The 15,832-nt window shown below is 44.9% G+C and overlaps 1 protein-coding gene across 1 annotated transcript in view; it reads left to right on the forward strand.

Moving 5' to 3' along the window:
- kcnn3 (potassium intermediate/small conductance calcium-activated channel, subfamily N, member 3) overlaps positions 1-15,832 on the forward strand; it is a 115,420-nt gene that overhangs the window by 73,982 nt on the left and 25,606 nt on the right. Inside the window, exon 7 of the mRNA XM_047361961.1 lies at positions 11,155-11,265. Coding sequence (XP_047217917.1) covers positions 11,155-11,265 — 111 coding nt within the window. The remainder of the gene's footprint in view (positions 1-11,154; positions 11,266-15,832) is intronic.

Below are 15,832 nucleotides of genomic sequence, written 5' to 3' on the forward strand. Positions count from 1 at the left end.
CAAAAAACAGCATGTGTATTCTTTCATCCTCACCGTATCCAACATCTCTTGCTCTATTTGCCAACTCACCTACCTCCCTCCCTTTGCAGTCCATTAAATGTGTGAGCAAACACACCGCTTCACACAAGATAGACATAAACGAACCCTATTTGTTGGGTGAATCATCCAATAGATGTTTGAGATAGAGTAAAACTCTCACCACAACACACAGAAAAAGAGACAGACATAAAACAGAGGGGTGGATAGAGATAGTCCCAAGCCCACTGCTACAGACTGGAATGCATCAACCCCCCCCAACACACACAACGCTGACAGAGAACTTGACATGCACTCTCAGCATGGCGCCCATACACACTTTCCTGACAAACACACACACATAAACAAGCGGTCAAAACAGGATATATTTTATGTGTGTGTATGTGTGTGCGTGTGTGTGTGTGTTAATATAATAAGTTGGCATGAGAGAAATTCTCACTGATGTTACTATGACAACACATGAAGGAATATACCAACGTCTGGAGGCTACCTGGGGGTGTTCCAGGTGTTACTGAGCACATGTGGGCGGTTGTGTGTTTGTTGTCAGCGGGTGGATAGTGGGATGGTAAAAAGATTTAAAATGCCGTGAACACCGTGTCTAAAATTTAAGTTACAACAAGGGGTGCGTGTCTCAAATCAATCATAAAATAATAATGCAGGAACACATTAATTACTGACTGCATGATATACAGATATGTGGATTTGCTCACATGCAGATATTTCTGTTTTTTGTTCTTTTTGGTCATTTTTAAATATTTCAGATCATCCAGAAAATGTTAACATCAGCCAAAGGTGATCCGAGTAAATGCAAAATGCAGTTTTTGAGGGAGAAAAGCTACCCAAACCACCCTGGCCCTATAGGGACCCCTATTGTTATAATTGCCCCCATTGTTAGATCCTAAATTAACTGTAATTAACCACTTCTTTTTGTTCAGTTTTACAAGCCACACCAAGGCCAGATTACTACCTGACCTGTAGAATCACAAAAATCAGCTGGATAGAGCATAGCTTTTAACATAAGATGGCTAAACGGTCTCAAAAAGCACATCACATCCCGATCTAAAGAAATTCCAGAATACAACCCAGAACACCCACTGCAGGCCTCACTTGCCTCAGTTAAACTCAGTGTTCAGGATTCAGCAATAAAAAAGACACTGCATCAACGGGACAGATCCGAAACCACCACTGAGCAAAAAGAACACAAAGATCCATCCCGGAAGGATGCTGCCCATTCTTCTCTGTCGAAGGAGGAGGGGGTGAGCGAGCGACTCCTCTGTGCCCTCTGGCGTTAGACGTTGTGAGTTGCAGTTTATTTCCCCTTTCGATGAATGAGTTTATTTCCTTGATAACAAACGTAAGGTTTCTCCATAACTACATTTGTTTTTCCTTGATAACAAACGTAAGCACATACATATATATATACTTACATATGTATGTAAATACATAAGTATTTCCTTAATAACAAATGTAAGGTATTCTCCATGAATACATATGTTTTTCCTTGATAACAAACGTAAGCACATACATATGTATGTACTTACATATGTACGTAAATACATATGTATTTCCTTGATAACAAACGTAAGGTTTCTCCATGAATACATATGTTTTTCCTTGATAACAAACGTAAGCACATACATATGTATGTACTTACATATGTACGTACATACATATGTATTTCCTTGATAACAAACGTAAGGTTTTTCCATGAATACATATGTATTTATATATGTCTGTTCATCGACAGACATACTTGTTTTCGGTCCTAAACTGCTGATTTCTTCTGTTCATTCTTGTGATTCATGTATGTTAACTGTTTTACAGAAAAATGCATGCAGTAAATATATATGTTAGTGCTTCCACAGATGTAGAGTCAGGGGGAATGAAGGCAGAAGAACTTTTAAGTCAAAATAAAACATTTATTCAATCAACTTGGAGAGCTATGTAGTGATAACAATAGCAATATTAATATTATTGATATTGAACCTTGAACCGCCACCTTAATGTGGTGGAGCGGTTTGAGTGCTCGAATGATCCTAGAGGCTATGTTGTCTGGGGCTTAAATGCCCCTGGTAAGGTCTCCCATGGCAAACAGGCTCTAGGTGACGGGTCAGACGAAGAGCGGTTCAAGAACCCCTCATGATGACTATTAAATCGAGGCACGTGGCGTCGCCCGGTACAGCCTATGAGGTCCAACCCGGGACCCAGGCCTGGGGTCGTGACTCGTCGGAGAGCACCTGGGGGCTGGGTTGCTCCTTGCGGGACCCGGCCGGGCCAAGCCCGAACAAGAGACGCGAGGCCATCCCCCAGTGGACCCACCACCTGCAGGGGGAACCGTGAGGGACCGGTGCAAAGAAGATTGGGCAACGGACGAAGGTGGAGACCTTGGCGGCCCGATCCCCGGATGCTTAGGCTGGCTCTAGGGACGTGGAATGTCACATCGCTGGGGGGCAAGGAGCCTGAGCTTGTGCGGGAGGTCAAGAGATATCGACTAGAAATAGTCGGGCTCGCCTCCACGCACAGCGTGGGCTCTGAAACCCATCTCCTCGAGAGGGGCTGGACTCTCTTCTACTCTGGAGTGGCCCACGGGGAGAGGCGGCGGGCTGGGGTGGGTTCGCTTGTTGCCCCCCAGCTCAGCCGTCTCGTGTTGGGGTTTACCCCGGTGGATGAGAGGGTCGCATCCCTGTGCCTTCGGGTTGGGGACAGGTCTCTGACTGTCGTTTTGGCCTACGGGCCGAGCAGTAGTGCGGAGTACCTGGCCTTCTTGGCATCCCTGTCAGGGGTGCTGGATAGTGCCCTTCCCGGGGACTCCATTATTCTGCTGGGGGACTTCAACGCCCACGTGGGAATCGACAGTGACACCTGGAGAGACGTGATCGGGAGGAATGGCCTCCCCGATCGGAATCCAAGTGGTGTTTTGTTACTGGACTTCTGTGCCAGTCACGGATTGTCCATAATGAACACCATGTTCAAACATAAGGGTGGCCATCAGTGCACTTGGCACCAGGACACCCTAGGAGGTCAATGATCGACTTTGTTGTCGTATCATCAGACCTTCGGCCGCATGTTTTGGACACTCGGGTGAAGAGAGGGGCTGAGCTGTCCACTGATCACCACCTGGTGGTGAGTTGGATCTGCTGGAGGGGGAAAAAGCCGGACAGACTTGGCAGGCCCAAGCACATAGTGAGGGTCTGCTGTCAAAGTCTGGCGGAGCCCTTGGCCAGGGATGTATTCAATTCCCACCTCCGGGAGAACTTTGACCAGATTCTAGGGGATATTGGAGACATAGAGTCCGAGTGGACCATGTTCTCCGCATCTATTGTCGATGCTGCTGCCCGTAGCTGCGGCCGTATGGTCTGCGGTGCCTGTCGCGGCGGCAATCCCCGAACCCGGTGGTGGACACCGGCAGTAAGGGTAGCTGTCAAGCTGAAAAAGGAGTCCTGTCGGCTGTGGTTGGCTTGTGGGACTCCTGAGGCGGCTTACGGGTACCGTGAGGCCAAGCGTGCCGCGGCCCAGGCGGTGGCAGAGGCAAAAACTCGGGCCTAGGAGGAGTTTGAGGAGGCCATGGAGAAGGACTACCAGTTGACCACGAAGCGATTCTGGCAAACCGTCCGCCACCTCAGGAGGGGGAAGCAATGGGGGTTTACAGTGTTTACATCGGGGGTGGGAGGCTGCTGACCTCAACTGGGGACATTATCTGGCGGTGGAAGGAGTACTTCAAGGATCTCCTCAATCCTGCCATCACGCATTCCCTGGTGGAAACAGAGGCTGGGGACTTGGGGTTGGACTCTTTCATTACCCAGGCTGAAGTCATCGAGGTGGTTAAAAAGCTCCGCGGTTACAGGGCTTCAGGGGTGGATGAGATCCGCCCTGAGTACCTCAAGTCTCTGGATGTTGTGGGGCTGTCATGGTTGACACGCCTCTTCAACATTGCGTGGCGGTCGGGGACAGTGCCTCTGGACTGGCAGACTGGGGTGGTGGTCCCCCTTCATAAGAAGGGTGACCGCAGAGTGTGTTCCAACTACAGGGGGATCACACTCCTCAGCCTCCCTGGTAAGACCTACGCCAGGGTATTGGAGAGGAGAGTCCAGCCGATAGGTGAACCTCGGCTTCAGGAGGAGCATTGTGGCTTTCGTCCCGGCCATGGAACACTGGACCAGCTCTATACCCTCTACAGGGTACTCGAGGGTTCATGGCAGTTTGCCCAACCAGTCTACATGTGTTTGGTGGACCTGGAGAAAGCATTCGACATTAGACAGAAACATCTTGATTATCCTCAAAACATTTGGGAAAGTATTCTGTGGACTGATGGCATTTTGGAACATGTATGGAGGCCTTGGTCCTCGACACGGCTGTCACGTTGTTCTAGTCCTGGCCCATTGACATCTGCTGCATGTCTATCTCCTCTCTCCACCCCATTCCTGTCAGCTCACTTTCAAAAAAACTGAGACAAATAATGTCCACTAGTACCTAAAAAAAATAACTTGCTATTTTTGGCTGCTCTGGTATGGGTAATTACCTTATTCTAGCCTTAACCTTACCCTATAATAATATGTATTTTGATCAACCCTGAAATCTAGTGCTGCTTAGACTCCTTTTATATATAGGAACATTTTTTTTGCACATCTTCCAAATTCTTCCAAAATATGGATTTGGTCAGCTGGTCTCTCAATGCAATTGATCAAATTTTCTCGACGAGAAGACAGGGGTCAGGAGAGCCCACTTGCCCGGACGGGACATTTTTCTCCGGATACACGATGGACTCCTGGCAGAAGTGGAGGATTGTGTGTCTGTCAATAATATCAGTCGAGGATGTGGAAGATGTGTATATAATTGGATGTTTGATATCAGGATTTCTGCTTTTTGGATTCAGCGGTTACCTGGCATATCGAGAAATTCGGAGAATGTCAGCAGCTGTTCTGGCCATTGTAAGGCTGCCTGGCATGTGTGATGGGATCTTCAGAGCAATCAACACTCAGACTGAGATGTTACGTGAGCTGAATTGCAGACTGGATGTGATCCTTACACAGGATCGCAGGCAGGTTGCGGTTCCTGGACTCAGGGGTGAAATGGGATAAATCTTGGAGAAAGTTGTTCGCTCGGATCTGGCAGAAAGACCAGGAATTTGGCTGTTTGAATTTGCCTTTGAGAAGCACCAGTGAGACTCTCAAGGCTGACGGAAAATTAAGAGTCAGCCTAACCCAAATAATTATTGTTTTTCTGAATCTGGCTCCCCTGCGCGGCCTTGATGGCTGGCTATCTTCAACTTCTCCTGGAAGTTATGTAAACATGACGCTCTGCTCCCTCTGCCCCCTCCCTTCCCTGAGGACATCTGTGGACCTGCTCAGAACTTTGTGGCCGGTTAATGAACATTCCAACGAACCATCAAGGACAATGGCCTCTGTGACAGTGCTTCATGGACTTACTTGCACACACTCACTCGCACACACACACATGCTCAAGATAAACATTTGCACTCCTCACACCACCTTCACCGTTCCTGGCATGATGTTGTTTTGTAAATTTGTTGCTTCTTTGTGCTGAGGTTTTTTTGCAATCTCAAACTGTATCCTGCTAAGGATAAAGTGTGAAATATGATTTTTTTTCCCCTCTACTTACCTAATGTGGCCTCTTTTCTCATCTAGCAAGGGCAGCGCCTGTGAGTGGGCAGCAAAGCCTCGGTGACCCGTCCCCCCATTGTCTTGTGTCATGATGTATGTTTGGACGGGTTGTACTGGAATTCTAATTTCCCCTCGGGGATCAGTAAAGTATCTTTGAATTTGAATTGAATTGAATTTGAATTTACCAAGTTCAATTAATTAAATTTGTCACTGAGCACTCATACTCGTAGTCATTGTCTTCCGCTTTATCCAGGATCGGGTCGCGGGGGCAGCAGACTCAGTAGACAGTAGAGACACCCAGACTTCCCTGTCCCCAGACACCTCCTCCAGCTCCTCCGGGGGGAGCCCAAGGCGTTCCCAGGCCAGCTGAGAGACATAGTCCCTCCGGCTCCGGCATCCGGTATAGATGCCTGAGCATCCTCAACCAGCTCCTTTCAATGTGGAGAAGCAGCGGCTCTACTCCGAGCTCCTCCTGGATGGCCCGAGCTCCTCAGCCTATCTCTAAGGGAGTGCCCGGCCACCCGATGGAGGAAGCTCATTTCAGCGCTTGTATCCGGGATCTTGTTCTTTCGGTCATGACCCAAAGTTCATGTCCATAGGTGAAGATAGGAACGTACACCGGTAAATCGAGAGCTTCGCTTTTCAGCTCAGCTCTCTGTTCACCTCAATGGACCGGCACAGCATCCCCACTTCTGTGGCAGAAGCACCAATCCGCCTGTTGATCTCCCACTCCATTCTCCCCTCACTTGTGAACAAGATCCCGAGATACTTGAACTCCTCCACTTGAGGCAGGAACTCCCTTCTAACCTGAAGAGGGCAAGCCACCATTTTCTGGTCGAGAACCATGGCCTCGGACTTGGAGGAGCTGATCTTCATCACAGCCGCTTCACACTTGGCTGCGAACCACCCCAGTGTATGCTGTAGGTCTTGGCTAGAGGGGGCCAGCAGGACCACGTCATCTGCAAAAAGAAGAGACGAAATCCGCTGGTCCCCAAACCAGAACTCAGGAGATCCTCCAAGTACTCCTTCTACCGCCCAATAATGTCCTCAGTCGAGGTCAGCAGCTCCCCACTCCCACTGTAAACAGTGTTGGCAAAGCACTGCTTTCCCTTCCTGAGGTGCCGGACAGTTTGCCAGAATTACTTCGAGGCCAACTGGTAGTCCTTCTCCATGGCCTCACCGAACTCCTCCCATTCCCAAGTTGTTGCCTCAGCCACAGCCTGGGCCATGGCACGCTTGGCCTCACGGTACCCGTAAGCCGCCTCAGGAGTCCCACAAGCCAACCACAGCCTATAGAACTCCTTATTCAGCTTGACAACATCCCTTTCTGCCGGTGTCCACCACCGGGTTCGGGAATTGCCGCTGCAACAGGCACCACAGACCTTATGGCCACAGCTACGGGCGGCAGCATCGACAATAGACGCGGAGAATATAGTCCACTCGGACTCTATGTCCCTATACTCCCCCGGAATCTGGTCAAAGCTCTCCCGGAGGTGGGTGTTGAAAACATCCCTGGCCGAGGGCTCTGCCAGACGTTCGCAGCAGACCCTCACTCTACGCTTGGGCCTGCCAAGTCTGTCCGGCTTTTTCCTCTTCCAGTGGATCTAACTCACCAACAGGTGGTGATCAGTGGACAGCTCAGCCACTCTCTTAACTCAGGTGTCCAAAACATGCGGCCGAAGGTCTGAATTCACAACAACAAAGTCGATCATCGACCTCCTGCCTAGGGTGTCCTGGTGCCAAGTGCACTGATAAACACCCTTATCCATGAACATGGTGTTCTATATGGACAATCTGTGACTAGCACAGAAATCCAATAATAAAACACCACTCGGATTCCGATCGGGGAGGCCATTCCTCCCAATCACACCTCTCCAGGTGTCACTGTCGTTTCCCACGTGGGCGTTGAAGTCCCCCAGCAGAATAATGGAGTCCCCGGGAAGGGCACTATGCAGCACCCCCGACAGGGACTCCAAGAAGGCTGGGTACTCCGCACTATCACTCCGCTCATAGGCCGAAACGACAGTCAGAGACCTGTCCCCAACCCGAGGGTGCAGGGATGCGACCCTCTCATCCACCGGGGTAAACCCCAACACGAGACGGCTAAGCTGGGGGGCAACAAGCAATCCCACCCCGGTCCACCGCCTCTCCCCGTGGGCCACTCCAGAGTAGAAGAGAGTCCACCCTCTCTCGTTGTGCGTGGAGGTGAGCCCGACTATTTCTAGTTGATATCTCTTGACCTCCCGCACAAGCTCAGGCTCCTTCCCGCCCAGCAAGGTGACATTCACGTCCCTAGAGCGAGCCTAAGCATTCGGAGAGCGGGCCGTCGAGGTGTCCACCGCTGCGCGATGCTTTTTGCACCGGTCCCTCATTGTTCCCCTGCAACTGGTGGGCCCACTGGAAGATGGCCTCGTGTTGGGCTTGGCCTGGCCAGGTCCCGCGTGGAGCAACCCGGCCACCAGGCGTTCTCCGACAAGTCTTCTCTAGGCCTTGTGTCCTGCGACTTTAATGTATCTCTGCTTTAACCGACAAATATGGACCTTGGGGTCCATATTTAGAAAACATGGCCTCTTCTTTCATTGCTACACAGACAACTGCCAGATATACCTACACCTGAAAATCCATGCTCCATCCAACCCCTGTTAGATTGCCTTGAAGATGTCAAAGCTTGGATGGTGCTGAACTTTTTGAGCTACAATAAAAGCAAAACAGAGGTTATTCAGGCCTAACAGCACCTCACACAACTATTAAATTTGGTTCCCTTGAGTTGTATTTCAGACAGAGGGCAACAAATCTGGGAACAATTATGGGCTCGGATTTAAAATTTGTTAAACAAATAAGATCTGTTTTGCAAAAAGGGTTTTTTTTCAGTTAAGGCAAGTAGTAAAGCTCAAGCCAGTTTTGTTTAGGCACGACCTGGAGAAAATGATGCATGCTTTTATCTCAACTCGTCTCAAATACTGTAATACACTTTATGCTGGTGTCACTCAAGGATCTCTATTTCGTCTTCAGCTTGTTCAAAATGCTGCTGTTTGTCTTCTTACTGGCATGCAGAGATATGAACACATCACCTGTCCTGTCCTCTCTTCATCGGCTCCCTGTGCATTACAGAATTTATTTTAAAATGTTATTGCTTATAAATGCTTGAATGGTCTTGCTCCTCTGTACCTGTCGAATCTACTCCACTCTTATCTTCCTTCACAGGCGCTTAGATCAGCTGACCAGCTGCTTTTAGTTGTCCCAAAAACTAGGCCGACATTTAGAGGAGATCTACCCATTTCTTTTATGGCTCGCAAACTTTTAAACACACTGCAGACATGCATCTTCGCCTCCTATTTTTAAGTTTCATTTAAAACACAACTTGTATTAGTAGCATTTGACCAGTTGTGAGTTGACATGCTTTTCCAAACAAAGGTTGACTATCATTATAGTTTTATTTGTCAACTACTGTTTAGATGCTTCAAATTCAGCAAATCAGGCTTAGTGAGTGACTGATAACCCTCTAGACACGATTAAAAAAATCCCATGATGGGAGCTTAAGAGAGCTGTGCAAAAACAAATGCCTGCAAATATCAATGAATTGAGGCATCTTTAAGAGTAAGAGTAAGAGTAACAATAATAGGAGACTGGTAATGACATAAATAGAACTGTACTAAATGTGCTTCTACAGGCTTTTGAATAACAGTGTGCACTCTGGCTTCATGATTTTGGAAAACATGTAATTGTGATTTTATGTCTGAATATTCGAATGATGATACTACAAATTATTTATACATTTTCTGATGCTTTTTTTTTTCTTTTTCTTTATCTCAATGCCCCCACCAAGGGTGGGCATTGGGGTTAGTGAAAATCTCTATTACTGGTATGCACTGGTATTACACTCAAATTATTATATACCACCAAATATTGCCTCTTTTTCTGATTGCTGTGTGGATGGCTGTGCTGTACTGGAGGAAGCAAAGGGAAACACCCTGACAGGCGTATAAAACAAATCACAGCTGCACAGCCATCATCAGCCGTGTCACTCTGTGGAGATTGCAGAGGGAACCCTGCTGGAATCAAATGGATGAGGGCGCATATACAAATAAACTCCCATATACACACAGAAGCACACACACGTCCTATAACAAGCGAAAGCACATACACACACCTCGCCTGCCCTGATGAACTAATCACTCCCCTACTGTTCCTGACCAGAGAGGACTCCTGTGCAAACAACGCCTATGCACGCCGCACTGTGTTTGCACGTACTGTGACGCTCGTTCATTGAGCGCATGTATGAATGCTCTAAGGGTTTTCCTTTGGCTCTCATCATATTTTATTCATAGCTGTTGTATGAGTGGAAATAGAGTGGATGAGTGTATAGACGTGGGCACTAATGCTTGTCTGTGCATTACACCTCTGAAGCCAGCCAAACTTATTTTTGGCAAACCTGTCTTATCTTCTAAGAGTGTGCACAAAGTCTTCACTGCTTTCTTCCTACACGTTTCAGGAATGCTGCAGCCTCTCTCCACTCACTCACTAAACTTGTGTTTGTCTTCTTATACATCTCTTTTATCCTCTGTTTCTCTCCCCCCATTCTGTGAGATGCACATGCTCACAAGCAGGAAGGAAGACACTTGTACACTTTCATTAACCACTCTTAATCTTAATTCATTGCCTATCAGGAGAAATGTGACCTCATTAACACTGCCTTCTCTATTTTCCTCCCCTGCTATTTTGCATCCACACACCATCATCACCTTCATTCATCCCTCCCTGCATGATTTCTTGCTTTTCCATATCTGTTCCTCCCTTCTCCCTTTCTTTTCTCCCTGTGTGTGTGCCCCCTTCAGAGGAACATGTGAGCACTCAGTAGCCCCATTCAAAACAGCGTCTAATCTGAAAGTTAATTAAGTCTGCCTTTCCTCCCTGTGTTCCTGCTCCTCTTCTCAAGCATGTCTTACTGGTTGAGAGGCTGCTGTCACTCTCTCCCAAATGAATTTTGCTGTGTGTCCCACGTGGGTTGAGCTGGAATACAGACAAACTGGTCTATGTTTTACAGTTTCACACGTCCTGCAGGCCTCCAAGTCTCCGGTGAGAGGAGAAGACTGGCACCGTGTAATTCAAATTTACAACATATAATTAAATGCAAGTAGGTGGTGTCGATTCTTGATTTTTCAATTTTTCTACCCACAAGGAGGTATATTTTTCAGCTGCATATGTAGGGAATATATAGAAGGCATCTTACACCAGATGGAGTGAAAGTGAAAATAGACTTGGCTTGCTTCTCACAGTGAAGAAATGTGGATTTGGAGCAGAGCTGTTCCTCCTAATCCTCTCCTCTCCCCCTATTCACTTCTCCTTCTGTCATTCAGCTCCTCATATTTGCCCTTGCAAACCTTCAATTGTCTGAGGTGGCTCCCCATCCAGAAATCTCCCACATTAATGTGTCTGTGCCCTGACTGTTTGTTTTCTTCGCCTCCCCTCTCTCTCTCTCTCTCTCTTTCTCTCTCAGGGTGCGGGATGCACAGCTTTGGTGGTTGCTGTGGTAGCCAGGAAGCTGGAGCTGACCAAAGCTGAGAAACATGTCCACAACTTCATGATGGACACACAGCTCACCAAGAGGGTGTGTAGGCGTTTGTTTTCTTGCTAGTGGACTGATTTAAGGCACACATACAATGCTTTGCAAAATTATTCAAACCCCTTTAACTTTTTCAGACTTTTAATAATATAGAAAAAGATTTCAACGTATTTTATTGGATCTTATGTGTGCGGGTAAAGAAAAAATTATTTGTGGTTTACAATATTTTTTTTTCCAAATAAGAATCTGAAAATTATTGTCTTTGCATGTCCAGTTAACCCCATTTCCTCTAAATCCATAAATAAAACCCAGTGTAACCAAATTCCTTTAGAATCCAACATCATTTATTGACCCTTTGTGGACTACTGCCCCAAATTTGCCAAAAACCACCACTGTGACGAACATTCGACACATTGCAAAGATCATATTGAAAGCACTCTGACTCCAGCTAACGATGAGAGTTATGTCCAATTATGCCTTATTTAGTTAAATACCTGCCTTTTTATACCTAAATACCTTTAACAATCTATCCTTAATTTATAATTTGTTTGATATGAAAAATACAAATCTATTTTTTTATATATAATTGTAAAAAGCTTACAGGGAGTAAGGGGTTAATAGGTATGTAAACTTCGCTTGTGTCTAAATTTAATGTCAGTATAAATCATCCTGTTCTGTGAAGACCTCAGAGGTTTGTTAGAGAACATCAGTGAACAAACAGCATCATGAAGTCCATTGAACACAGTAGACAAGCCAGGGATAAGGTGGAGAAGTTTAAATTGATAGTAATGAGCTAGCAGACCAATAATCAGAAATGCAGCCAATAGGTGCTTGGTAACTTTGGAGGCTCTGCAGAGATCCACAGCTCACGTGGGTGAATCTGTCAGCAGCGCAACTATTGTTAGTCCACAAATCTGGCCTTTATGGAACAATGGGAAGAAGAAAGAAATCGATTCAAAAGGGCCATTTGTAGTTTGCCTTAGGACATGTAGGGACACAACAAATATACGAAAGATGTTGCTCTGGTCAGTTGAGACCATAATCTAACATTTTGCACCTTAAGCAAAACACTATATTTGACAGACAATCAACCTCGCATGAATGCACAATCCAAATGACAAGACATGGTGGTGGAGGCATCATGCTGTGGGAACGGTTTCTTCTAGCAGGGATAGAGCAAATAGAGTTGGAAAGGGCAAAATAGAAGGCGATCCTGGAAGAAAACCTGTTAGAGGCAGCAAAAGACTTGTTACCAGGGCAGCGGTTCACCAAGCAATTTTGAACCTCTGTCCCAATGCCACCAATTTCTATCAGGATAATGACCCTAAACATGCAGCCAGAGCTAAAATACAACAGTTCAGATCAAATTATATGTATGTGTTAGAATGGACCAGTCAAAGTACAGACAAAATTAAATGCGGCAAGAGTGTAAAACCCCTGTTCATAGATGCTCTGACTCAGTTTAAATATTTTTGTTAAGAATTGGAAAAGGAATTCTTTCTCTAGACATGCAAACCTGATAGAAACACACCCAAAAATACTTGCAGCCCTACTTGCACCAAATGGTGGTTCTGCATAGTATTAAAAACCATGTTTCATTATCCTTCCTTTTCACAAGTTTGCACATCTTTGTGTTAAAGCTGCCAGATTTAATGTCTTTATTACATAAAACCCATGTACAATATGTTAAAGTGTGTGGCTGCATATGAAAAGCATTTTTATTTTTATTTTGTTTTGCTTTGGATTTAGTATTACAGCATTTAACTGAATCTGAAAGTCTGGCATTTAACTGAATCTGAAAGTCTGGTTAAACTGTTGCATCTTCCTCCCTCCTAAACTACCACATTATGCCATCAACCTGCATTGTTGTGACAGAATGCTGTGTTAGTCAAGCGATAAAAGGTCATCTCTATCCAGCTCAGCCTTCTCTACCCCCTCAGTTACCACCTCTCTTTTTCTTTCCATCACCGATCTTTTTCCACCCACATGGCCATCCCTCCACCTCCCCTTTCCTCTGACATTTGTCTCTCTTACAGTAAATCCCTCTCTCTCCCTCTTTCTCTTTCTGCCACCCTTCACCCTCTCCTTTTCTTGCCCCCTCCCTGCCTCCTTCCCTTCATCTCTCACTCCCTCCCTCCTCCAGTCCTTTTCAATTTTTCATACATCTGAATGACCCAAGTTTTAAAAATAGCTCCCATATCAAATATGTAGGGTACATTATGGCAGCAGGGTTATCTAGGTGTCTGAGTGGGGTTGGGTGATCGATAATTTGAACAAATATCAGCAGAAGAAACAAATAGGCTTTAGAACTATTGGCTTTCACCTCGCCCTCTTGTCATCTCTCGTCATTTGATCCAAATCTGTTTTCACAAGACATTTAACATTTAATTATGATGTACATGATTGTGTTTTCCTGTCAGTGTTTCCATATGTAAAAGTCTTGAGTCATTCTTCATTTCTTCCAAATTGGGAGACTTTACAAAGTTCTCCTGGTCCTTATTCTCTGGGCTATCTGAGGTTCTTCCTTAGATTTTCTGTGGACCTCGGCTCCTTTTTTGTACATTTTCTGACCAGCAACTTAACATTTTTAGGGGAAAGACAGCCCCTTTTCCACTAGTACCTACATAGTCGACTCAACCCAACTGACAGTTTTAAGGGTTTTCCACTAGATACTGGTAAATGTTGCCATCTCCTTTTTTAATATCTACTCAGCCGGGGTTCCAGTCGAGCCGAGTCAAGCTGAAAATGCGAGGTCAGAAGAATGCCAACCGATGCTTGGCTAGGAGGAAGCATCACTGGTTGGGTCATGCCATTTTTTAATAACTCGCACCAACGACTGAGTGTATTCCAAGCTTTGAGGAAAGCAGCAACACTGAAGACAGTTTTTTGCGTGGTGGCTGATGAGAAACTACATGTTGAGCTAGACGGAGTAAAGCAAAACAGAAAAATCTACTCTATTATTTTGCTGTGAGTTTTTTTGTCACATAAAAATCACATCATGTTACTCTTTAGCCATCCTGTTATGACTACACCACCTACATTGAGGTGGTGCTCAATTGTACAGATCCATGTAGAGTTGAACTGAGCAGGTGCTAATGGAAAAGTGTTTTATAAGCTTCTTAACTCAGGCCTATGAAGGCATATAATTGTGAATAAAGTCAAAGCTTTTAAGCTAAAATAACAGAGAACTTAGCCAGGAATTAACTTTAAATTGGATCTTTCAAAGAGACACACCAATCTGAATTATGTGACCAACTTCTAATCTCGGTTTTTCGTAAGAATTTGAACGTTAATTATTTACTCATATTAGGAGCAGAGGCGGCATCAAGAGTAGTCAATTTCTTACAGGATTTGACTAATATTTTAAAACAGACAAAATGAGAAACAGAGTTGGCAACTGTTTAAAAGCACTCCTTTGAGCCTTCCTGTTATCTGCTGAAAGTCTTGCTCTCTTTCAGTCTCACTTACACAATGAACCACAGATGTGTCTCAAAATGACAAGGGAAATTTAGTTTCCCTTTTAACAAGGTGTATGCAGAATCTTTAAAATAATCCCAGTTGTTGGCTTTAAACAGTCTTAACTAAGCCCAAATTTCCCAGTCAAGAGTTTAAATTACCTTCAGTTAGGTCTTAAATTTGTACAAATATTCATTCATTACTTTTTCCGTGTACATTTTTTAAAGAACCTCTTGCCTTGTATCTTTATTTCCACTGTAGTTGTGGCTGAGAAATGCTTTCATAAGATTACAAAACCCTTGACCTATAGGGCAGTAAAGTTAGGGCAGTTAGATTTGACCTATAGGGCAGTTAGATTTGGTCAACATCATCCATTAGCTTAGACTAACCCTGTGTGCTGCTGTTGGTTATCAGTTCATTGTTTCATTTCAAGATCCATATTTATTTCACTAAGGTGTTTAATTTGTCCACTCATTAGAATAGTGACTTTTTTAAAAGTAAAGATCCTGCGTTAAAAAAATTAAACAACCCTTAAAGGTCATGTTGACCAAACTGGGTGTATGAAGTTATAACCAGATTGCTTCATCGTGAAATATTAAATGTTTATTCTTTAGTTTTTTGCTTCTTTTTATTCTTTTATCCAAAATTTGTAAATGCTAAATCTGTCAGTCTTGAGTTTTGCATACTAAGGCTTGACCTTATTTGGATTTTCAGCTGGTCCCCCATATTTCATCAGTATCTTTGCTGCTATTTTTAGTGTCTTACCTTTTAAAGTTTAAATATCATTAAAACCACTGTAATTTTGAGCAACTGTTAGACTTAGCTGCACTTAGTGGAGTTAAAGTAGTTTAAACTTAAATCAGTACATTGGTATTGTCTTTAAAAGTGCTTGGCCAAGTGGTTTGTTGTACCGAGCCATCTGGAAAGTTCTCCTTGCAGACTGTTTGGAAAAGGGCAGTCATTTGGCAAAATTTGGCAGGTGATTGGCTGAACCATCTGTCAGTCAATGTTTACACAGTTAGAGGGATTAAACTGTGAAGGAAAAACAAAACATCTTCCCTTCCATGTAAAACCCCTTGTGCTACATGTCACTAACTCATTAGATGAATTTGCTCCTTAAAAGTATCATTAGTTGTTACAATTATTAATTCAAAGG

The sequence above is a fragment of the Girardinichthys multiradiatus genome, chromosome 3 (genome assembly GCF_021462225.1).
Source record: "Girardinichthys multiradiatus isolate DD_20200921_A chromosome 3, DD_fGirMul_XY1, whole genome shotgun sequence".
Taxonomy (NCBI): domain Eukaryota; kingdom Metazoa; phylum Chordata; class Actinopteri; order Cyprinodontiformes; family Goodeidae; genus Girardinichthys; species Girardinichthys multiradiatus.